General features: G+C 38.0%; 1 protein-coding gene across 1 annotated transcript in view; it reads right to left on the bottom strand.

Moving 5' to 3' along the window:
• LRRC72 (leucine rich repeat containing 72) overlaps positions 1–25,919 on the bottom strand; it is a gene marked incomplete at both ends in the record, with an annotated part of 49,541 nt that overhangs the window by 18,087 nt on the left and 5,535 nt on the right. Inside the window, 5 exons of the mRNA XM_082661708.1 lie at positions 2,494–2,604; positions 3,707–3,788; positions 11,892–11,961; positions 16,616–16,689; positions 22,320–22,474. Of these exons, the coding sequence (XP_082517834.1) occupies positions 2,494–2,604; positions 3,707–3,788; positions 11,892–11,961; positions 16,616–16,689; positions 22,320–22,474 (492 nt within the window). The remainder of the gene's footprint in view (positions 1–2,493; positions 2,605–3,706; positions 3,789–11,891; positions 11,962–16,615; positions 16,690–22,319; positions 22,475–25,919) is intronic.

The following is a 25,919-nucleotide window of genomic DNA, read 5'->3' as shown; positions in this document are numbered from 1 at the left end:
CTTCCTGGACCAGGGCTCGAACCCGTGTCCCCTGCATTGGCAGGTGGATTCCCAACCACTGCACCACCAGGGAAGTCCACCAACATTTTTTTGTATAATATCTTTAACCAAAATAGGGCAAGCGTTCAAACTGTGCATATTTGTTACCAAAAATTTTCAGAAAATGCATTTTTGTGTAACCTGACGCAGCATTTTCTCCATTTCAAAAAATAATCCCTCTACAAGATTCTCAGTTGGAACAATTTATAGTCACTATGATTTTAAGTAGAGGTCATTTAAAATGTTGTGACAGGCAATGATATGGACCTTATACTACCAGGCTGACCTAACAGCCTTTCAGAGAACTAGAAAAGGCACTCCTGCACCCCACCTCAGGGCTGACACCATTCTGCGCCCACATACACGGCTGGTAAGGCAGGCAAGGGCTGAATTTCAGACTCCATTTACCCCCCTTGCCGCCAGGCACTTTTGTTTAAGGCATAACACTATTGACTATGATGGGGCAACCTTGATTGCTAACCGCCAAATCTTACATTGTAAAATAAGCTTGCTTAAATTATTCAGTTCTTACATTTAGCAAATTGTCCAATCAGTTTTGCATCGAGCCCCCTCAGTTCTGTAAGAAATATTTAGGCTGAGAGTTACAAAACTATAAGCTCCATAAAGGTCTAGATAGGGTCTTTCTTGTTTACTTTTGTATCTCCATCTAATAGTGTCCTTAGTGAATGCATGATAAATATTTATTGAATGAATGAATGATAAACAAAAGAAACAAGGCATGAGTTTAAGTTTCAACATTCCTTAGTAGTCTGGTTAAAGCTCTGAGCCCTGCATTTCTACCATCAAAGAGGGAATAATTCTAATCACATCATTGGATTGCTATGAAGATTTAAATGAGAATATAATAAGAAAGCATTTTCTCAACATTCAAACATGTTATTATAATTATTATTCAAAATGTCAGTTTTTTAAAAATCTATTTACCAATCAGCAGAATTTCTAGACTGTGTGCATCTTAATTCATTATCTAATTTACATAAACCATAATAAAACAATTTTTTGTTGTTACTCCTTCAAACCAATTAATGCTTTACAGAGTTAGCTTAATATTTGAAGCAATCCTGAGAGGTAGTTATTAGCCCATTTTACAGAAAAATGAAGGTAAGAGAGAGTTCAAGATCTAGTATAACCAGTCTTTTAATCATTTAAAGACATTTTAAGCATTTGTTCAGCACAGAAAGGCCAGGTAATTCAAATATGCAGGCCAATCCTGATAAGTCTTTCACAGACCTTATCACGTCTCAAAAATGAGCATTGAATTCCTTAGAACTTGGGGTACTTTTAATAGTTGGGTTTAAAGAATCTTACCTATAAGAACTTAAATCATTTCTCCTTAATATAGTAGGTATAACTGATTAATACTCAAAATATTTGAAAGTTTTAATAACTATGTATTGAGCTGATTAGAAGCTCCACCATCAACACCACTTTACACATATTCAAAACACTATCTTTGGCAATTCTGAGAAATGAATAGAAAATAAATAGGAAAAAACCATCTATTTTATGACCTTGTATAAAGAAGTCTACAAACTCTGAAGTTCGAAAACCCATTCACTGCTCTGAGTCTTTTCCCTTGGTCCACCTAGAACCATTTGTTCTGAATTGCAATCGTGTACCAGTTTATTTACCCTTCGACACTATAAGCTTAAAAACAAACAAACAAACCAAACAACTATAAGCTTATTGAGAGTAGGAACTGTGTATTATCTATTTTTCCAACCCACCTCACACCTTCTTCAAATACTGAGGTCAGTTCCTTGCTGGGTGCGATTCAATATATATGAATTGTTTGCTGTTCACCCAATAGGAAGATTACATTAAAACGTGCTCTTTTTTTTAGTGTGGGGGGAGGGAGTGTCAGTTTTACTAATATAATTCACATATCACACGGTTCACTAATTTTAAGTATACAATTCATGGTTTTTAGTATATTCATAGAATTGTGCAACCATCACCACGTTCAATTTTAGAACATTTTCATCACCCTGAAAAGAAACCCCAGACTGTCACTCCCCAGACCCTCATCCCCCCAGCACTGGGCAGCCACTATTTAAAAACAGTTACCTCTCAGTGTTGCTGTCTCGATATATGTGCCCATTCTGGACATTTGTATAAATAAATGGAATCATATAATATGTGCTAAAACTGCCTTTAGAGATAAAACCAAAAACACAGATTTAAACATGTACCTCCTTCTCTTTTTGCTTTCATCATTTCCATTTGGCATGCCATATCATTTCACAAAAACTGTTTTTCTACCTGTTCTTTCAAAAATGTATTTTTAAAAAGAAAAAGATCTAGTCTTGTTTTCAGGAAACTATCTAAGTAGTTTTGTTATAAACACTGATCTAATTTAAATTCAAAAAATGAAAAAATGTCCTGTGTTATCACTATTTTAAGTTATGGCTATACAAAAGTGCAAATTAATACTTAGGGTCTTCAGATTTAGCATTCCCTTTAATTCCTTTACTGTTGCCTCAATGTTTGTTAACTCATTGTGGTGCAGCCGGAGTATATGCAACGAATGCAAAGAGTGCAGGCCTAAAAGAAATTAAAATATTTGTATAAGATTTTAAACATTTTTAATGCTAATTAAACATGCTACCTAAGCAAAAGCAAAGAAGACATTACATCTGGTGAAGGGAGGAATTATTAATAATATGATGAATTATCATTAAGAATACAACAAAGCATAACAATTCAAACAAGTGACTGTAATTTGGGAATATAGAGCCAATTTCTTTCCACTGTTTTTTTTTTTTCTGTAGCAATGATTTTGTTTGATTCTGAAGGGGTTATTTTCGTTATCCTTATTTTGTTGGTTTTGTTTTGCCAATGTTGCTTAGTTTATAGTGCCAATCCAGGAAATGGTTATTCAAATCAGTATCTCCCCCAAACTGCTCAACTAAATATTTTCTTTACACAATGGGAAGCCAAATATTCCTATCATCTTATTGATTCTAAATTGCACATTTTCCCACATTTTTAACATAAGTGAAAGTGTGTTGTATCTTTGCAATAACGACATCGTAGTTGAATTGGCAAGGTTTCCTTTCTTCATGGAACAAGGAATCATACTGGATCTCAAAATTTATGATATTTCAATTCTGCAGCATGTAATACAGAAGAAAAATGTTCTGTACCATACTTCTTTGTATCTCATGATCCTAGTATATCATGTACTTTTATACCAGGCTTGAAATTGTCAGTTTAGAGATTGTTGCAGGTACAAATTTAACTCAGAGTGAAACAGAAATTTGGCTAGGAAAAATTACAGCCTGTAAAAATATTTAAAACTATTTATGAAGTCATTATTTTTTATTAATGCTCCCAAACATTAAAATTTGCTTCCACAATATCTAGTTTGTGTCCAACTGTGCAGTAGAATGGCAAAATTTCTATGCTAAAAAAAGATTCTTTTACGTCTTGAATAAGATACATGACAATATTGAGCTAAAACCATAATCAAACAGCACATCTTAAAATGAAATGTACACAAGAACATTAAAAAATAACAGCTTCCATCGTATATTTTCAACAGAAATGTTAAAACAGATTATTGCATGCCATGAGCAATACCATAGTTGAAAGTTATTATTTAATTGAAAATCAATTCAATCAAAAGACAAAATTTAAGACATACCTTGTATATCAAATATTGCATTGTTGTTTAGGTATAGTTCTGCCAGACAACAGTTTCTAGTTATAAATGTTATTCCATGGAGCTGAAAATGAGAGTTAGAGAACAATATTCTTTCTACAATAATTACATGTAATTACATACAGATATAAAAATTTAGTAAGAACCACAGAAGTTCAGCATTTGCTGTTTTTATTAATTATGTGCAACCTTTTGATCTGGGCCATGAGTTTATGTCTGGATTGCCTTTGAAGATACGTATGATAAAAAGGGTGCTTTTAGCTAACTTAATATTCAAACTTCTCTTACCACGTCTCCACCAAACTCCCTGAAAGGTTTTCAAAGCCTCTGGAATCTGGCCTATCCTTTTGCTCTCACAACCTTCCCTACATTTCTCTGCCCTATAGTCACATTGGATTTGGCTCCATATATCCACTAATTCACCATCACATATTATTAAGTGCCTATTATGTGCCAAGGGCTCTCTCCTCCGATAATGCTGAATCGTTTCTGCATCTGTGTATGAGTCACGATTTCTCTTTGCCTGCATGGCTTTTCCTCCTGGTACATTTCTGATTATTCTTAAGGAACTGCCCTAGGCTGGCAAGGCCTATCCAACCATGCCTGAGCAGGCTGCCACAAGAAGTTTCCACTGCTCCAGGGATTTGTTGAGACCGTTCTTTGATCTCTTTGCATCTCACTGCTGTCTTCTTGCTCTGTTTTGACCCACTTTTTGTTTCTCTAAACTTCCACCTGCTCCAGCATTTTAAGTCAGATCTCCTGAGAGATGGTCTAATTCTGCAGTCAATGCTCTACCTCCCCTCCCCAAGCTCTACCTCCGAGATTGTCTAATTCTGAATTCCCTTTCTTTATGCCCCAGTCTATGAACCATCTCCTCTTCTCAGGCTCACTGTCCTTTGGGTCAACAGATCTCAGCTTAGCCGAGGACTCTGTAATCTGACCACACAGGAGGTCAGTGCTAACAGCTCAACCGGCCACCATCCCCAAGGAGAAGACAAGGCACAGAATAATCCTGTTACTTTACAGCTCATCTTTTTTTAAATAAGGCCTTTCCTGACAACCCCCATGCCCATGAATCTTCCTTTTCTTGTCCACATCCAACACCTCCTATGACTTGTGCAATTACTTGATCACTAGTTTTGTGTCTTCCTTAAGGAAAGAAACGATGTTTCTTCAGTCTGTTATCCTTCCCACCTCTCCATTCTCCTAATGATATGGTGAAGCTGCATCTTACTTTTAAGATTAGATTAGAAATTCGGTGTACTGTAAGAATTGAAAATAGTCAAAACACTCTTGAAAATTCCTCAAATGCACCATTAAAGTACATGATAGGAGCATTTAAACTGAATTCAGAAATGTTTCTGTTACCCTGCAAGGAGAATCCCACTACTTTTTTAAAAATATTGACTTTATAACCTCAATAGAAATTGACAGATTTGAGTTATGAGGATGAGGCATGGTAGAGTCTTAACGTGGGGCTGGTATGTTCTAAAAGCAGCCCTTAAGTTAAATGTAACAAGGCTAAATTTACGGCTTAATACAGGATCTAGCAGGGAGAAGAATCATATGAAATAGTTATTGATCAAGTGCTTCCTAATTTATATATACAGAAATATATGCTTATGATTGTAAATTAGTTTTACATGTTTATTAAAGCCTATCACAGTAACTAGTGTCGTCAGTTAAACAGAACTGTTTTGACCTTTGATTGGTTGATTCAGATAGACAGATGCCAACCTGTCTGATTTAGTGAGGATTTATTGGAAATTTTACTCATGCCCTCTTGTATCTCAGAAAAGCTATTTTAGATTTGTAATCAAAGTTTGAAAATGGGTTTCTTTAATGAATTTTCTTTAATTTTTTCTTATATTTGTAACAGTCACAAATTATGAAGCTATAAAAGGCACATGTGCTGCTCATCTCATTGTCTCACAGTCTCATCTGTACCTAATTACATGAGCACTCATGCAGGAGAACCACCAGTAACTGCACTTCAGCTTTGTTAAGTCACAAAAGGAGCCATGTTTCCCCCAGGTAGGAGAGACCCTTCAACACAGTGAGGGGTGGGTCCCAGTTGGCTTCATATCCCTTTCTACTCTTCCTGTTGGCCTCCTGACAGCAACTCACTACCTTCCATCCACTCCCTGATCTAACGAGAGCCACACCTAACATCAGCCTAGAAAGAGAACACCGGGGCAAACCACGACTTTTTCTTCTCTCTTTTTTCCCAGTTGCCTGCTCAACCACACATTAACAGAACATTCTAATTAGTTGAGGTTTTAATTTCTCTTGCGTTACACATTAATTCAAGAATGCTAATAAACTCAACCATTTCATCTTGACTATAGAATAATAATTTTCCCAAGAGCATTAACATCTTTGGACCATGATTATTGGAATTTTAAGATTGTACCTTTTGTTGGGGCGAAATGAATGGGAGGAATGTAGTGAAAAGAAATAAGGCCAGATCATGAGAATCTTGGGGAACTAATAAAAGATTTTGTGCAGAGGAGTGTTATTGCCCAGTTTTATTTTGGAAAAAAAAAATGACAGGGAAGAGTACTATTTAGAGGGGATAGTAAGTATAACAGCAAGAGATGAACAAAAATGGTGTTATGCTAATTCCAAAGAATATATGGGTCCCAGAGTAGAGTAATAACAGTGGGAGAAGAGCAAAGTAGAGGGAATTGAGAGATAATTCCAAGGCAGAATTCACAGGACTTAAATAGACATTGCAATGTACCACGTTGTTGAAGTCAAGATGTAGGAATGGGAGTTGGAAGACATGCTGATTGTTCTGACACTCAAACCATTGTTAAAGTAAAATGTTATTATAATTATCATTTAGGAAAATCTGTACTACTGAGTCTAAGGACTGCCATAGGATTTATGCTGAATGTGACATTCCACAAATCATGTATCTTACCTCAGGGCTTAGCACATAGCAAGGGCTCAATAAACGATAGCTTTTATTATTTACTATTTAACCATTATTATTTTTCATAGAGCTGAGAGCACTTACATTCAAGGTAAAGCTCTTACACGTAACTGCTGAGGTACTAGTGGGGAAAATTTTACACCAGCATGAATTTAAAATTAAGGAGGCATTCTTTTAGAGCAGGATTTCTCAACCTTTACAGCTATTGACATTTGGGGCCAGATAATTCTTTGTTGGGGGGCTGGGGAAGCCGCCCTGTGGATTGTAGTATGGTTGGCAGCATCCCTAGCCTCTACCCACTAGATGCTAGGAACACACACACCCCAGTTGTGAAAATCAAAAAGGTCTCCAGACATTGCCAAATGTTCTCCTTGTGTGTGGGAGGTGTGGCAGGGGTTGCAAAGTCGCTCCTAGTTGAGAACTGCTGGTTCAGAGTCAAGGGGACAAGCATATCTTTTTTTTTTTTTTTTTCTTTTTTTTGCGGTACGCGGGCCTCTCACTGTTGTGGCCTCTCCTGTTGCGGAGCACAGGCTCCAGACGCGCAGGCTCAGCGGTCATGGCTCACGGGCCCAGCCGCTCCGCAGCATGTGGGATCTTCCCGGACCAGGGCACGATCCCGTGTCCCCTGCATCGGCAGGCAGACTCTCAACCAGTGCGCCACCAGGGAAGCCCTCTTTTAAGTGCTTATTATGACCCAAGCACTAAGCTAGATGTTTTCACCATTATCTAATATGATCCTTCCAATAGCCCATGTTGTTTCGTTCCCTTATTTACCTAGGAGGAAACTGAGGCTAAAAGAAGTTAAAAAACAACTTTCTCAAGACAACAGAGCAAGGGTTCAAACTCAAGGCTATATGACTTGGATCAAAAGTTGGTGTATAGGGCTTCCCTGGTGGTGCAGTGGTTGAGAGTTCGCCTGCCGATGCAGGGGACACGGGTTCGTGCCCCGGTCTGGGAGGATCCCACATGCTGCAGAGCGGCTAGGCCCGTGAGCCATGGCCGCTGAGCCTGCGCGTCCGGAGCCTGTACTCCACAACGGGAGAGGCCTCAACAGTGAGAGGCCAGCGTACCGAAAAAAGAAAAAAAAAAAAGTTGGTGTATAGTACACCATACATTATTGTACATTATTTTAGTGTGGAAAATGTTATTATAAATAAGTATTTTGATTATGTTTTAGATGAAGACGTTTATAAACAATGACCTTGCCAGAATAGGTATTTTTATTTAAATTTAGTTTGTAAAAGTTGTCAACTGTTCAGTTTTTGCTACATGGTAGAAACTCAAATTCCATTTTGGACAGTTGCTTGGTGAGGCGTTATATACAGGTTTCTCATCAAATGCTTACTCTAATCTGTGACACATGAAATATACCCAAGTAACGCTAGGTCTTCCAGAAATAGAAGGATACCAGCATTGTGACAACAATATTATGAGCTCACTACTAAACGTCTGTAAAAGAAAAATTTTGAGGTAATGACCCAAAACACAAACAGATCAAATGTCTATATACCTTTGAAACTGTAGTATAAAATGCAAATCACTTAGATCACTCGTCTGAGCAGACCCAGCTTCTTTTCTTAGGAAAGCTGGAGAAGATGAACTGACCTAAAATTCCCTCAGTCAGCCTTGCTAAAAGATGAGACAAGGCAGGGAGTCTTCAGAAGGCCTCAGTTAATACGCACCTAAGAGCAGCTGCCTCCCACTAATTACATCAGCGGAGATTAGAAACAGATGACCCAGAAAGAGAGGAGCTGCAGGACTAGTACTTATCTATGCAGTACAAGGAGAAAGCAAACCCTCGGAGAGCATAATGAAGGAAGCAGGGCAGCCTGAGCAAACCTAGGAAGGCTGGGGCATTGCACGTCCTCAGAAACAACTTGTACCTATCTAATTTGCTGGTTCCAGGTCAGACCAGAAGCTCCAGTTTTATCATCCACTACATAATAATGGGGAGAAGTGTGCACCCTTCAAGCATGTTAGGCTCCAAGCACACCAAACTACATTCATCCTTTGTCTCCCCAAACCACTGCTTTCTCTCATTCCATTCCAGGCAGTTTGCAACCACAGTTTCCTCACCAGGAGTACAGCCACACCTTCTGCCCTTCCTAATTCTATCACTAGAGCAGGCACCATCACATTTATTTTTATATTCTATCAGTAGCCTACAAGTACAGAATAAACCATATTACAGAGGATGCTTTGGGCTCCAAGTAACTCCTAAGCTCAACTCAAACTGGCACATAAATTAGAACACTTATTATCTCACATATCAAGGAGTCCAGAGGTTGTGAGAGCTTCAGGCTGAATATCTCAATGCTTCTCTGAGCTCTGCTTTTCTCACAATGTTGGACACATCCACAAGTTGATAGGATGGTTCCTGGCTTACTGGCCAGGCAAGAAAACATCCAGAGGGAACAAGGGACCTCTTTTCTAGTCCTCTTTTTCAGGAATAAGGAAACCTTTCACAGAAGCCTCCCAGAGCCAATTCATTGACTAGCCACTCACAAGGAAGATGGGATTATCCTGATTGGTTTAAACAGTTCAGGCTCCACCTCTTGGAACTGGGAATGGAGCCACCTACCTGACTAAAAAGAAGTATGTACCAATACCTTAACCCAGATTCTGCTGTATAGGTAAAAGAATAGAATGGATAATGAATGGACAACCAATAATGGTCAGTACATACATCTCAACAAAGTTGTTGATTGAATAAATGAATAAACAAAAAAAGGTGTGTTCATTTTATTTTACTATTTTGTGCCTTACTTGTTCCTAAATAAAGGGTAGCCTAATATAATGTAAGAACAATGCTGGTCACAAATTTAGATCATTGTTAACAAAACATTACAATTCTAAATATTTGTATTCCTTTGTCGATGTTGATGATTTTCACCATGATTCTTCATACCATTTCTATTCTGGCAAAGTAACTTCTTAGTGGTCCACCTAATATAATCTAGATATTAAAGAAAAGTAATAACCAAAATCTTCCATGTGAATTTTGATGAAGTACTATCATAGGTAATATGCCCATTAGAGTTTTGGATCCTGAATAAGATTTTAATTTTTCATAGTGTGAATACTCAGGTAACTTAGCAACCAGTCAATTATTGATCAATAGAAAAACTCACGTTAGCTTATTCACTCACCTCCTGACCACTTAAAACTTATTTCAAATATGATATCCTTTCAGGATTATATGGAATAAATGTCTATTTTTAAAAAACAAATTTAAGTGATGGTTATTTTGGAAATAATATAGTATGTTGAGCATAAATAACCAAACACAAGAAGAGAATTTAGCCCTTTGTTGCACCCTTTCCCCACCCACCCCTTCCAAAACAAAAGAAAGTACAATAGTTGACAGTGTATGCGATCCCTTCCTATGTACATAATGTATCTGTAATTCAACTGTGTGAAAATTCCATGACTGGCTGAAGGTGGGACGGTGTCCACTACAAGAAAGCCAAAAAATATTACAAAATCCCTAATTATACCTCTCCCTTTAGAAATATTGCCAACATTTGTACATTCTTTCCTTCAAAACTGAATACTGAACTCCACAAGGAACACACATGAAAAGCAAAGATTAGTCACTTTTGCCATGCTTGATGAGTTCCATCTTTTTCTAATCAGAGGTCACACACTGTGACCCAGGATAATTTTTGGCAGGGTATTTAAAAGAGTTTTGAACTTGTATGCCCTTAAGTAGTGTGTGCACTTTCCATTTCAGTTGTTAGCTGCCTGGGCCTTGAATGTATTTGTGTTTCTTCTCCTAGAAATTATTTTAAGCTTATGAAACTTATGCTTGTACTTAATACTAGAAAAACTTCCATTTTCCATTTTCCACTTGGTTAAAAGAACGGACTGAAAATGCAATGTAATATTGAAATACTTTCATAAACATGGATGCTTAAAGATTCAATGCTGTGAATCTGGACTATTGCTTGACAAGCAGACTACTACTGAAAACTCAAATCATTATTTTTTAATCAGCTGGTGTTTGAAAGTTTAAATTTAAAATGCTAAGATTGGGTCATCAATTTATAATGAACAAAATACAAGCTGTTGGAAAGTCCAACTTTAGAAATTTGAGAATGACTAACTGTAATGATTGTTTTGGCCTGAATTGTAGTTCAATCCTGCTCTATGACTTGAAGAGAGCTTGGAGCCCCACTCAGGACCCCACTACAGAGGAGGCACTGCCAGCTAAACCCTAACCTCGAAGAAAAGCTTCAAGGGCCACACTCAGTGCCCTTGAAAAACATTCCCTGCAGTTGGGGACACGTTGGCTTAGTGCCTGGCACTTCCTGAAGAAGCTGGATCAGTCTGGGTGGCAACTGGGAGGTAATCAATCCTTCTGACAGCAGGACAAAGGTGTGTGAGTTCTGGGAAATACATGCAGGACCATTGGAGGAATGCTGATCTAGGGCACTTTACAAAGGATCCTGCCCAAATGGGCAGTTTGCCAAGGCCAGGAGATGCTCAGTTGTAAGTACCACTGGGATACAAGATGAAAGGGAGGTCAGGAGTGGCCAGCGAAGAGGAATTAGAGTTGGAGGAACCTAGCAGGGGAGCTTCTGAATAACCCATTAAGAGAAGTAAACTCTGAACATGTTGACACCAGAGGGTACAAATCAAATAGAAACTTTGTTTTTCCTTTGCCTTTCCTCTGCCTCCACTCCTCCCCATTCCATACCAACCCTGGAGAAGGCTAGGGTGGAGGTGAGAAGCAAGGGAAACAACCAACCACACCCCCCTTGCTAATGAAGCAGGCAGGTGGCCATCTGCAGTCAGCCCTAGCTGGATAAGGGAGGGGAGATAGAGGGATGTCTCATTTATGAATTAACATATTCACCTCCACATTCTCATTTCTGAACTGAGAGTATGACTATGTCTCAAAATGGACTGTAAGCTTTTGAACTACATAAGAGAGATAAGAAAGGTCATGAGACTGCCCAAGTTTTCTTCCGGGAAACTGGGAAGCAATAGCTTCCACTGAGCAGTTTTGAAAGCACATGGGAGAAAAAAGTAAAGTTCCAGTCTGATAACATTTCACAAATCGTGCTATTCAATATACCTGTTTATATATATATATATAAAGTTTCTTACCTAAATTAAAATTAGGAGTATAAAGTATTAATACTTTTCATGATCAGTTCTATTAAAAACATGAAATTAAGATAGCAATTTAATTATAGAGCCATTTAAGATCAAATATCATATTACCTTGTTATGATGTAGCCATAAGTATTTTAATTTTTTAAACCTAGAAAGATCAATGACCTCTGTCAGTTCCCTGGAAAGGAAAACAAAAAGGGAACATTAGCAATGATTAATTCATTCATGGGTAAGGTGGCTTATGTAGTATGACTCTGGGGGAACTGGAAAGGCCTCTCTCTGTCCTTTCAAAATTACTGGCATCTTATATGTGCTAACTTCCTAAATTCCGTATTCAAAACTTCATTCACTTGGGTTAAGATTTTTGTCAGCTAGTATAATGAATACTAAAAGAGAATTTTATGACATTAGTAGAAATTTATACCTCATTATGACTGAATTTTGGGGGACCTTAATTTTAAAAGATTTCACTGAGGAGAGAGCAGAGGAAGAAAAATGCAGAAGACATGGGACTTAAGGTAAATATGGGAAACAGCCTTGACTCCTGCTTCAACAGTGCCTGCAGGGTCCTTACTTTGAGGTTGTCCAGATCTTGGCCAAACCGGATTTAAGACATGGAAATTGTAGGATACCAAGAGACAGAGACTGGGTTAAGTGTTTTATTCTCCCTTTGTTGTTTATTAAATATGGGGTCAAAAATGTTACCCATCCTTCTTGAACTGTGCAGGACTCCAGCTGCCCAAGTGGTCATGAGTCTTTTTGGTGATGCAGCTCACTCAGCGAAGGGGCAGACGTAGGGTGTGGTGGAGGAGCTGTCAGCAAAGAGAGCACAGCCTCTGCAGATAGTTGGCCCTTTGACTGCTGTGGGCTGGAGTATTCTGATCTCTTTTACTTCTTAGGACAGAAATCATGAGCCCAGGCCAGGTATATACACATATATGTCTCTATTAAACACTTATAGAGCACACTCTGTGTGCAAGGCACTTTTCTAAACACTTTAAAAATACTAATGTTAATTAATATTACATTTATTAACTTGTAGCAACATCCTTTCACAATTATATTTAACCTTGGGACACTGAGGGAATAATTTTTTTAAATGTTTATGAAAACATTTTTTGTCATGCAAACAACATTTCTAAACAAAAGAAACCCTTCTCGCCAATTTTTTATATTGGAAAATTCCAAACCTAAGAAAAGTTGAAGGAATAGTACAGTGCATGCCTTCGTAGTTTTTAATATTTTGCCACATTTATGCTCACTCTCTTATCTATATATACAATATATCTATTTGTGGGTTGATAATTTTCTTGGTGAATCATTTGAAAATAAGTTGCAGACTCTGATTCATAAATACTTCAGCACACGCATCCCTCAAATAAGGACGCTGTCCTGCATAACCCCCATACCATTAGTTCCTGTTGCTCCTACATTTCTTTTATAGATTTTTTCTTTGTTTAAACCCAGAATCCCATCAACATTCATGCCTTGCATTTTCAGTTGGTATAACCCCTTAGTCTTCTTAAATTTAGAATAGTCACCTTCTCTTCTTTGTTGACTTTAACATTTACTTTCTTTTTTTTTTTTTTTTTTTTTTGCGGTACGCGGGCCTCTCACTGTTGTGGCCTCTCCCGTTGCGGAGCACAGGCTCTGCAGCCTCCACGGCATGTGGGATCTTCCCGGACCAGGGCACGAACCCGTGTCCCCTGCATCAGCAGGCGGACTCTCAACCACTGCGCCACCAGAGAAGCCCTTAACATTTACTTCCTGAAGAGTCCGGGACAGTTGTCTGATAGATGTCTCACATTCCTGATTTGTCTGATTGCTTCCTCATGATTAAATTCAAGGTAGATCATTTTTCAATTACAAAGGTGGTAGTTACTGCATCACACCGGGAGGCAAAATGATGCCACTTTGTCCCATTCTTGGTGAAGCTAAGTTCAGTCATTTGGTTAAGGCGGAATCTGCCAGTACTCTCCGTTGTGAAAGTACAAATTTTATCATTGAAAAGTAATATCTGGGGCAAAACTCTGAGTGATTTGACATTGTATATACTGCAAAATGATCACCAGAGGAAATCCAGTTACTGAAACCATACAAAGTTAATATAATACTATTGACCGTATTCATCATGCTGTACATTACATCCCCAAGACTTATTTTACAACTGGAAGTTTGAACCTCTTGATCCCGTTCACCTATATCATGCCCCACCCCCAAATCCCTCTCCCCTCTGGTAACTGTCAATCTGCAGAGAACAGATTAGTGGTCCCCAATAACTATTTATTTAATGGCTTTAGCTTTGATTAATAACCTTTACCTGAATCAGTAGATTTGGTATTATGAAATGGTAATTTTTCTAATGCTCTCATTCTTTTTACATTTATTAGCTGGTATTCTATAAAAAAGATCTTCCCCTCCCCTTTATTTCTCTCATTCCTTCTCATCTCCACCTTTCTCATTTGAATAGTTTTTTCTTAATCTTTTCTTACTTTTTTTTTTTATTCTCAAATTATCCCAAACAAAAGACTTTTCAAGAAGCCCACCTTGTCCTTTTGACATGTACCGTTAGTCTTCGAGCACTTCCCTGGCACAACAAAATATTCTAGGCTTCTTCAAAGCAACTTGTAATAGATTTACACACAAAATGCATTCTCCTCTTTCACTGTAGATGTGTAGCTAATTTCTGGGAGGGGAATTTGGACCCTGACACATTTAAACTATTGCATTGGACAACAATGATATTATGTTAGCTTCATTATTTCCTACGAAAAATAAAGCAATCACTACATGGTAGCAGAGAAACTCAAGCCCCACTTAGAGTATCTCTCCAAGAATTCCCAGGAAAGTTATTTTAATATATTAATGCTTAAAAATATCAACTGTGCCAAATAAGTGTCATTAATTTTCTTGTATTAGTAGTACTGGTGCTGAACTTTCTGCTATTAGATAATGTAATAAAGTGGCTTACTGTTGAGGGGAATTTAACTCAAGTCAGAAGGGTTTATTCTGCATATAAACCCATCCTAAATCAATAATGCACTGTTACATTTTAAGGTGAGGCCAATGGAAGAAAATGATAGGAAATTCTACTACCAATGCTGGCAATGACTCGTGCTGGCAATAATACCTCAACTCTGTTGTTACAGTATATGTGCTGCATGATTTCTCAAGGAAACACTGAAAGGATATTTTCCAAGGGCAACAAAGACTTAGGCAAATAACCCAGTTTACCCAGTTTATTGGCATCTGGACTGTGAAACATTTCTTGTACCCAAATGGATTAAATGATGACTTAGTATTCTTAGGATTCAAAACGTATTGTCCTTTAATTGAGAAGATCACCAATTACCACTGTCAGAAGATCAATATTTCTATTTTTTTCTAGTGTTTTAAAGCTTTTCTTATTGTTATCTACTTATCTTAGTGATCAAGAGTGTACAGTTTTTAAAATCATGAAAGGCTTAGAGACGCAATCTTTTGAAGACAAGAAAAATATTTATTGTTATTGTAAAACTAACTGATCTATAGGAAGGTTCAAAGCATGACCTTAAGTTTGTCAGAATTACCCACCATACGTGTTCCATTCTAAGATGTATATTTTAAAAAATCTTATATTTGTCAGCTATATATTCCCTTACTACCAAGAGATTCAGGGCCATTACAGAAATAAATATTATTCTAAATATTATTCACCACACTAATAAACTAAAACATATTAATATAAAACAAAATAAATATGTTTATTAATAAAGGATTTCCTCAAATCACTAGAGATAAAGTGATTAACTTCATTGATAAAGTAGGACATTTTCTTTAAAAAGCAGCTAAGTTCCGAATATTACGTACATGTAGAAATATGTTAAGTCTATTTAAAAATAATACATGGACTTCACAGAGATCAGAAAGTATGAAGAAGGGAAAGAAGAGTAGGAATACAGTCATTATGATGAAAATGCTAACTCTGACTACACAGGTGTCACTTGTTGGCTAGTAAAACCTGTGCTGTCTGCATCTAACGGAACACATACTTCCTCTTCCACCTGGGTTCTATCTCAGGCACCGTGATTTCTCTGTAGAAGAAGAACCCAACTTTGCTGTCTGCCACCTTGGGGAGTTGGAGTGGAATCAAAGAAATCGATACAAAGAAGTTATATAAGGGGGAAGTTTCATACTTACCAGTAAAATTAGTATTAAGGTTGTTAGGTAGAGATTATAGTATAATAGGGGTTATTATTATAGTATAGTGGTATAATGAGTCATTATTCTCTAATAGTAGTAGTAACATTAACTGTACTAATGCTGATTGAGTACTTACTGTGTACCAGACCCTTCTCTACCTTCTACTAACTCACCTAATCTTCACAACAACCCTGTGAAGCAGATAGTACTGTTATATGCAGGCAGTAGGTTTGCCAGATAAAACACAGGATACACAGTTATATGTGAATTTCAAAGAAGCAACAAATGTCCCAATGCAGTGTGGGACATACTTATACTAAAAAAATTATATGCATTTGTTTCTCTGAAATTCACATGTAACTGGATGTTCTCTATTTTTATTGGCTAAACCTGACAACCCTAACAGAGAGGCTTATGACCCACCCACGGTCACCCAGCCGGAAGAGATAGAACTGGGATTCAAACTCAGCCTGACTCCATAATCTTTGTTTTTATCCATTTCAGGATCCTGCATCTCCAATAGAGACTGTGGTTGCCAACGAGCGTGTGCTACTTGCCTATCCACAGAAGGGGAAAACAATGGAAGAGAACATTTGAATCTATGAAACATAACATGATGCTCTTCTATTTCAAATATAAAGCACACTTACTTTTGAGAAAGAAACAGCTCAAAGACATCAGCATCCCTCTTGTGGCCACATATCTTTAGTTGATCTTCAACTGCCTGATAACATATAATTAATCTGTCAAGCCACATTCCACTGAGCAAAAATACTGAGACATTTACAGTCAATAACAATAATGTCTACAAGAAGATCAAAAGAAAGGTGAATATGGAGGCAACCACTCTAAACTGATAAATTCCAACGCTACAATTATACATTACTTAATCATTTTTGTGGTTGAATTTCATTATCCTTAATCTCGGGCACAGATGTGTAAATATCAGTCCTTCAAGCATGGAGGACTGATATTTGGTAGGTTTTCCATATTTGCAGAAGACACAGTATCCAGGTTGGAGGTGGAGGGAGTAGAGTATAATGTACATTATCATATAGGGGCTTGGCACCCTGTAAATTCTCAATACACGTCAGACAAATGAATGAATGAGTGAATAAATGTTTTCTTTTCTCTGCAAAGAAACAGTGTCTTCATGTTTCAAGAGTTACTGACACACTTGCACAATGGGAATTTTTGGTGGAGAAGTAGCGATTTTTATTCCTATAGGTTATTTTTGGAAAACACACATCCAACAACAGCTATTTAACTGCTTTGCTCTTTCTTCTTAAGGTCCTTTACTAAACTACAGACTAACATGTATAGGCCACATGGCCTAAGATGATATGGAAAAATTAAAGCCCATCTATAATTTGTCAATGAGGGAGTAAAGCTAACAAGACACAACAAAAGTGGAAAGTATAATCATTGCACTTCTGGAATCTGACAAACATTGTAATTACCAGAGTCAAAACAATCACCAAATTTCAGCTGGGATTCATTGTGGGTGGTGAGGTAGTAATGTCAGTAAGGGATTTATGAAATTTTGACAATGGTTTTATTATTTAGTAGAGGACATTAGAAGAGCTAGATTTAATGGGATGAACAAATATCTGAAGAAGTGAAAAAGACAGATACCCCAGGGATGGAGAGCAGCTGCTAATTTATATCCCAAACTTCCTTTGCGACCCTGCTACACAACCTGAATCTTGGGGCTTAGAGAATTTATTGGCTCAGGTGCAGGCATTTCCATCAGGGTATTTTTGTGACCATGATAAGTGAGCTGAATCTGGGGCTTAGAAAAACCCAATGGATCAGTCTTAGGCATCCACATCTGGGAATTTTAATTTAACATCCAAACCATCAGCTTCTACTGTACACAGTCAATCTCAATTTCACCAAAGTGTTTGGAATGTTAAAGCCTGGTCAAATTAGAATTAAAATTTTGCAGCTATCTATTAAAATTACAAACTCGCTTTTAACTTACTCCCACAATTTCACATCTAGCACTCAGAAATACACCAGTACATACACACACATGCAAAATGTGAATACCACTGCTCATCTCATACATACATTGTAGTTGTGAAATATGCCCCATTAATTGGAATATGGGTTAAATTAAAATGTAACTTATTTCTGGGCTTCCCTGGTGGCGCAGTGGTTGAGAGTCCGCCTGCCGATGCAGGTGACACGGGTTCGTGCCCCGGTCCGAGAGGATCCCACATGCCGCGTGAGCGGCTGGGCCCCTGAGCCATGGCCGCTGAGCCTGTGCGTCCGGAGCCTGGGCTCCGCAACGGGAGAAGCCACAGCAGTGGGAGGCCCGCGTGCCGAAAAAAAAAAAAATGTAACTTCTCAATAGAACGTTGTGCAGTAGCTTAAAAATGTAGACAGATGGATATCTAGACCTATAAAGATATCCAAAATATATTTTTAAGTTAAAATGTCATAGGCAGTTTTGTTACCAATGATATTTATATGCACACAAAATGCACACACTCCAAGTTACTAACAAGTTATCACTTGAGATCATGAGGGATTGTCATTTTTTAAGCAATCCACTTTTCAATAATGTTTGAATATTTTATGATAAACACATATTAACTTAGTAATCAGAAATTAATACACATTTTGAACATTTTAGCCATGGAATGAGTATTTTAGGATTTAAATCAAATTTTGAAAATAAAAACATGAAAAGGAAAATTGAAACTATCGTCATAATATGTGAATCACTGATGTAATTAATTATTTATGTACACAGCTCTTTATCATGGCATGTTTCCTTCCAACTGAAAACTTCATACGAATCTGGTAACAAGAAAGTGTCAAAATGCCAAAGAACTCAAAAATGTGCCAAGAAGTTTCAACTTTCAGTGAATCCGTGGTGGAGCAGTTCCAGTTCCCAAACAAGAAACAACTGCACTAGCAGCATATTCCTTTCATCTAAAGAAGCACAAGAATTCTTTCCCTGGACTATTTTTTTTATTGTGGTAAAATATACATAATATAGAATTTACTGTTATAACTGTACAGTTTTGTAGCATTAAGTGCACTCACATTGCTGCTCAGCCATTACCACCATCCATTTTCAGAAGTTTTTCATCTTCCTCAAATGAAACTCCGTACCCATTATACACTAACTCCTCATTTCTTCCCCTGTTGCTGACACCCACCCTTCTACTTTCAATCTATAAATTTGACTACCCTAAGTACCTCAAATAAATGGAGTCAGGCAGTATTTGTCTTTTTGCGACTGGCTTATTTCCCTTAGCATAATGTCTCCAAGAATCATCTATGTTGTGATGTATGCCAGGATTTCCTTCCTTTTTAAGGCTGAATAATATTCCATTGTATGTATATACCACATTTTGTTTTTCCATTTAACTATCAATGGACACTTGGGTTGTTTCCACTTTTTGGCTTTTGTGAATAATGTTGCTATGAACATGGGTATACAAATATCTGAGTCCCTGCTTACACTTGGTTTGAGTATATATTCAGAAGTGGAATTGCTGGATCACATGGTAATTGTATATTTAGTTTTTTAAGGAATTGCGATACTATTTTTCACAACAGCTGCACACAACAGCACTCTTTAATATGAACATTTTTTAAGTCGTAGGTCCAAACAGATCATTCAGCCATTTATTGAACCACAAACTACTTTGTCTTAGTTCAGGCTATGACTAGTTTAGTCTGAGACTAGCTAGTAAATGTAGCAATGAATCAGGAAAGGTGCCTACTCTCTATGACTAAACTATTAGTAAGAGAAGGAAGTATACACAATGTTGCAGAAGAAGGTTGCAAATATTAAGGGCTAAGAGAAAAGGAAAATATGCTCTGGTGAATTCAGAGGAAGAAGAAAATACTGTCAACCCTGGGAACTTTGAGAGGATTTTAGGGCAGCACTGACAATTGGGCTGGGTCTGAAACGGTGAGGAGAAATGAGACAGATATCGATGGATGGGCATTTTAGACACAGGGGAGTAAGTACACAAAGGAGAAAAAGCAGGGGAAGAACGTGTGAGGCGTTAGGGTTGTACAGCCTTTGGCTGCAGGGAAAGGCACAGGGAAGGCAATTGTGAGGAATCAATTTTAAAAGGTGGATTAGGGTCATATTATTTGTGCTAACTTTGAAATTTAGGCTCAGAAGTGTGCACCCACTGCTCAAACAAAACTTTTATAGGTCCTAAGAATGCTAACCTAAAATCACATATTTTATGTAATCTGAAATTTAAATTTAATTTAATTTTATACGAGATATATATACATATACATGAAATATATATACTAACTGCACGGTAAAATCAGTGTAAGGAATTCCAATAAAGTTCTGATTTTTCCCATGACAACTACATCAATGCTTTTAAGTAATATGCAATATCAAGTTATTTCAAAATCATTTTTCCTCCTTTTTTTGTGCCCTTGTTTTGTCGGGCTGTAAAAGAATGGGCTTAATAACTATTGGGTAATTCATCACTGCACTCAATTCTGGGGCAATAGAGAAGTCTTATAGGATTTTTAAACTGGAGAAAAGATGTGACAAAGCTAAATCTCAGGAAGATGACTGTAGCAGCACCATATATGATGGCCTGGGGTGCAGACAGAACTGCAGATAGGAAGCAAGGCTGCCTCTGGAAAATCAAGTCAAGAGCTGATGAGCCTGCCCCAGGACAGTAGCAACGGAGAATAAGCAGGGAACAGATATGACATGTGATGTACAAAGAGAACTGATGGGATCTGGCAAGTAACTAGAGGCCGAGAATAAGGGCAAGAGAAGTCACAGGTGATGATGATTGTGTGATGACATGATGATGAGACAGGTGACTGGGAGGGAAGATGCTTGCAGTTGAGAAATGCTGAAACTGAGGCACTGGTGGAACATACAAGTCAAGCCGTCCACCAGGAAGCTGCAAGTGGGAGAGCGGATCTCATCAGAGATGTCAGGGTGGGTGTGTACAGACTGGCCGGTCGGCCAGCACAGAGGAGAGTGGGACACAGGTAAGATCATCGTAAAGTGTCTATATTTAGAAAGAGGAGGGGAGAACCAAGCTGGATAAGGAGAAAGACGGGGGATTTTTATAAAGCGAGGAAGAGAAACAAAAAGACAGTGGGAGCTGAGAGGGAGGATTTCAAGAAGGTAGAATTTGAATCTGCAGTGTTGCATAGGGTGGTAGAGGATACCACTCAGAAAACGTATTCAGGGGTTTCCCTGGTGGCGCAGTGGTTGAGAGTCCACCTGTCGATGCAGTGGACACGGGTTCGTGCCCCGGTCCGGGAGGATCCCACATGCCGCGGAGCGGCTGGGCCCGTGAGCCATGGCCCCTGAGCCTGCGCGTCCGGAGCCTGTGCTCCGCAACGGGAGAGGCCACAACAGTGAGAGGCCCACGTACCGAAAAAAAAAAAAACATTTTTCAGCAACCTGATGAGGAGGAAATGTTAGCTTTCAAATTAAGTGATTGACAAAACAGGAAAATAAAAACAATCCAACACAGAACTTGGGTGTAGACAGTTCTAGCATGGAAAGAATAAAAGCAACTTCTTCCACGGCAGATGCCTTGGAATCTGGATAAAGGAGAAAAATGTTTGAAAATTGTGGGATTATTAAATCCTAGAAGAATCAAGACTGTATTAAAAACTATAGAAGGAAATATCCTTGCTTTAACGATTTACATACTGTAATGATAGATAAATTCCTATACCTACATGCAATACACAGGCACCACAAGTTAGTTAAGATTTAGTGTGAAGTTTTCAGTTCATTACAGAACTTTCAGCCTTGATTAATCATCATAGCCCCCAGCCTTTCTAGACAAGTGTGAGAACTCAAGAACACCTTGCTAGGTCCTAAGTGGCATAACACAATTTTGACATTTTTTTTCCACTCAAATATTCTTTTAGCCATTATCTTAACTGCCCTCAACTCTGCTTGTATTGTCCCTCAAAGAACTTTTCCTCCCCAGTGTGTCGATCTGCACTTTAGGGAAACATTTCAGTGTTATATATATGTGTATATATATATCTCCTTTGGAGAGTCAAGACTCCAAATTTATGGCCTTATTACCTAATCTCTAAACTGCCATAATTATATATTCAGGAGATATTAAGTGGGAAAAAGTCAGTATATATCAGTTAGTGTGGATCGGGGCAGTCCCCAACCCCCACCCAGGTGATTACAGGCCTCTAGCCCCAGTGGAGGGTTTGGCTGAGGTCCGCCGTTGCTCCATCCCTCCACCCTGGATCCCAGGGGTGGCTTCCAGAAGACTAGGGCATCTGACAGGACCCTCCTCACCGCCCCCGCCCCTGCCCCCGCCCCGAAATGCTCCGTGATCTGGGGAAGGGAGAGATGCTTACTCTACGGCTGATTTCCAGGGCGGCATCTGCCGCCTTCGCTTGGCTTGTCGTGTGTTGGAAGGCACAGGGCAGATGTTCGAGGTACCCAGTCATCAGGACACAGGGGGACTCAGCAGCACCTATGATCAACCCAGCCTGGCCTGCGGCTGATTGTTCTGACGGTTACCAACAGTTACCGGAACCTTGTTGACTAACAGCCAATCCAAAGTAGGGAAGATCTGAAGCCAAATCCTGACTTCTGTGACGTTCCCGCGTGTGACCCTGCAAGACCCCGCGTCGTACCTCAGATACACTAGTGTTTCCCCTGCGCCGGGTACTGCGTGCCATACATGCCGGAAAGACAGCATATGTCAGAGACCATGAGTGTGTCAGAGGACCCCAACTGCAGTCACCGAGTAATAATAATTTTATTGAGATCTAAATATCAGAAAATTTACGTTTCTGAAAATTAGATGGGTCTGGAAAACACTGGCCGTCCCGGAGGGTAGGGGTGAAGCAGTGCCTGACAGAGTCTTAGTGGAGCTTAAGGCAAAAGGAAAAAAAAATCAATACTGCTGATCCTCTCCTTATTTGAAAATTTGACATTTTGTTCGTCATGTATGTCTTGCATTAATTTTGATTTTCTAAAAACATTGCATTAAGGTTTATTTTGCTAAGTTGAGTCACTATTTGGCCAGTCTCTTCCAATCTTGAAGACTTCAAGACTATCTTATGATCTTATTTATGAGTTTGGTTCTCCTCTAGCTTGGGAAACTTCGGAGGCAGGATTCTGTCTGTGCCATCACTGTTTTTTGCCAGGACCTAACACACTGCATTTAATAAATGTTGATTCAACTGAATGGGTTGGTTTCTTGGCTCCAAATTTGAACTTGAAATCTAGGAATTAAATGTAATTTTTTGAAATGCATCAAGCTACTTGCATTAAAAAATGCTGGTATTGGAATAGAGCGTTTAAAAAAGTCTCAGTGAAGAAATCAAACACACTTTTTTTTTTGAGAAAAAGAAATATTTTACTTTGACATAATTTCAGGATTGCAGAAAAGCTGCAAGAATAATACAAGAATTCCTGAATACCCATCACCAAGATTCCAAATGTAAATATATTACTACAGTTTTTTTCTTGCTCTCTCTCTCATTTAAAAGTAATTTGTGGATATATTGCCTTTTTACACCTAAATTCTTCAGTGTGTTTCCCCAAAAGCAAGGAATTCTCTTTTAAAAACACAGTCCCATTATTGAAATCAGAAATTAATATTGCTATAATACTATTATATAATCTACAGAACTTATTCATATCTCTCTGATTATTTCAATAATGTACTTGGTAGCAAAAAAAAAAAAAAAAAAAATCCAAGATCATGCATTGCATTTCATCTTGTCTCTCTTTAGTTTCCTTTAATCTGGAGCAGTTTCTGAGTCTGTCTTTATATTTCATGACCTTGACAATTTTTAGGAGTACAAGCCAGTTATTTTGTAGCACGGCTCTGTTTGGGTTTGATGTCTCCTCGTGACTAGATCCAGGTTATGGACTTTTTGCTGGGATACTGCAGAGGTGATGTTGAGTGCTTTTCAGTGCATCACTTCAGGAGGCAGTTGCTGTCAATTAATCCCGTTACTGGTAGTGTTACATTTGATTATTCAATTAAGGTCATACCTGCCACGTTTCTCCAGTCAAACAGTAAAGTTACTATTTTATCTTTGTAATGTATAGGTTTCTTGTGGGGAGATACTTTGAAACTATGTAATATCATTATTCCTCAAATCAAACACACTATTTTTAGTACTTCCAAAAATTATTTGAGCCTTTTGGGGTAGGTGGGTGGGTAAATGTCTTCCCAGTTATCATTGAGAGAGTAATCATCTGAAAACTATTGTTTAAATAGCTTTTATCCCAGAAATAAAAATCAGATGAGAAGAATGGTCCACTGAGAAAAGGTATAAAATAATTTACTAGCCTCTTGTCTCCCACATTTGCTGTTAATATGTGTTACAACATTTCAGATATCATTCATGAATATTCTACATGGAAAAATGGAAATGCATACTAGTTGGTCAATTTTGTACATTACACAAATGTCAGTTTTAGAACCATATGCAAGCAATCAGAGAAGAAAAGGAAATAAAAGGAATCCAAATCGGAAAAGAAGTAAAGCTGTCACTGTTTGCAGATGACATGATACTATACATAGAGAATCCTAAAGATGCTACCAAAAAACTCCTAGAGCTAATCAATGAATTTGTTAAAGTAGCAGGATACAAAATTAATGCACAGAAATCTCTGGCATTCCTATACACTAATGATGAAAAATCTGAAAGTGAAATCAAGAAAACACTCCCATTTACCATTGCAACAAAAAGAATAAAATATCTAGGAATAAACCTACCTAAGGAGACAAAAGACCTGTATGCAGAAAATTATAAGATACTGATGAAAGAAATTAAAGATGATACAAATAGATGGAGAGATATACCATGTTCTTGGATTGGAAGAATCAACATTGTGAAAATGACTCTACTACCCAAAGCAATCTACAGATTCAATGCAATCCCTATCAAACTACCACTGGCATTTTTCACAGAACTAGAACAAAAAATTTCACAATTTGTATGGAAACACAAAAGACCCCGAATAACCAAAGCAATCTTGAGAAAGAAAAACGGAGCTGGAGGAATCAGGCTCCCTAACTTCAAACTATACTACAAAGCTACAGTAATCAAGACAGTATGGTACTGGCACAAAAACAGAAAGATAGATCAATGGAACAGGATAGAGAGCCCAGAGATAAACCCATGCACATATGGTCACCTTATCTTTGATAAAGGAGGCAGGAAAGGACAGCCTCTTCAATAAGTGGTGCTGGGAAAACTGGACAGCTGCATGTAAAAGTATGAGATTAGGTCACTCCCTAACACCATACACAAAAATAAGCTCAAAATGGATTAAAGACCTAAATGTAAGGCCAGAAACTATCAAACTCTTAGAGGAAAACATAGGCAGAACACTCTATGACATAAATCACAGCAAGATCCTTTTTGACCCACCTCCTAGAGAAATGGAAATAAAAACAAAAAGAAACAAATGGGACCTAATGAAACTTCAAAGCTTTTGCACAGCAAAGGAAACCATAAACAAGACCAAAAGACACCCCTCAGAATGGGAGAAAATATTTGCAAATGAAGCAACTGACAAAGGATTAATCTCCAAAATGTAAAAGCAGCTCATGCAGCTCAATATCAAAAAAACAAACAACCCAATCCAAAAATGGGGAGAAGACCTAAATAGACATTTCTCCAAAGAAGATATACAGACTGCCAACAAATACATGAAAGAATGCTCAACATCATTAATCATTAGAGAAATGAAAATCACAACTACAATGAGATATCATTTCACACCAGTCAGAATGGCCATCATCAAAAAATCTAGAAACAATAAATGCTGGAGAGGGTGTGGAGAAAAGGGAACACTCTTGCACTGCTGGTGGGAATGTGAATTGGTACAGTCACTATGCAGAACAGTATGGAGGATCCTTAAAAAACTACAAATAGAACTACCATATGACCCAGCAATCCCACTACTAGGCATATACCCTGAGAAAA

Source organism: Grampus griseus (assembly GCF_964374135.1).
Source record: "Grampus griseus genome assembly, chromosome: 9".
NCBI classification, from domain to species: Eukaryota; Metazoa; Chordata; class Mammalia; order Artiodactyla; family Delphinidae; genus Grampus; species Grampus griseus.
This window is presented reverse-complemented; position numbering and strand designations above follow the sequence as displayed.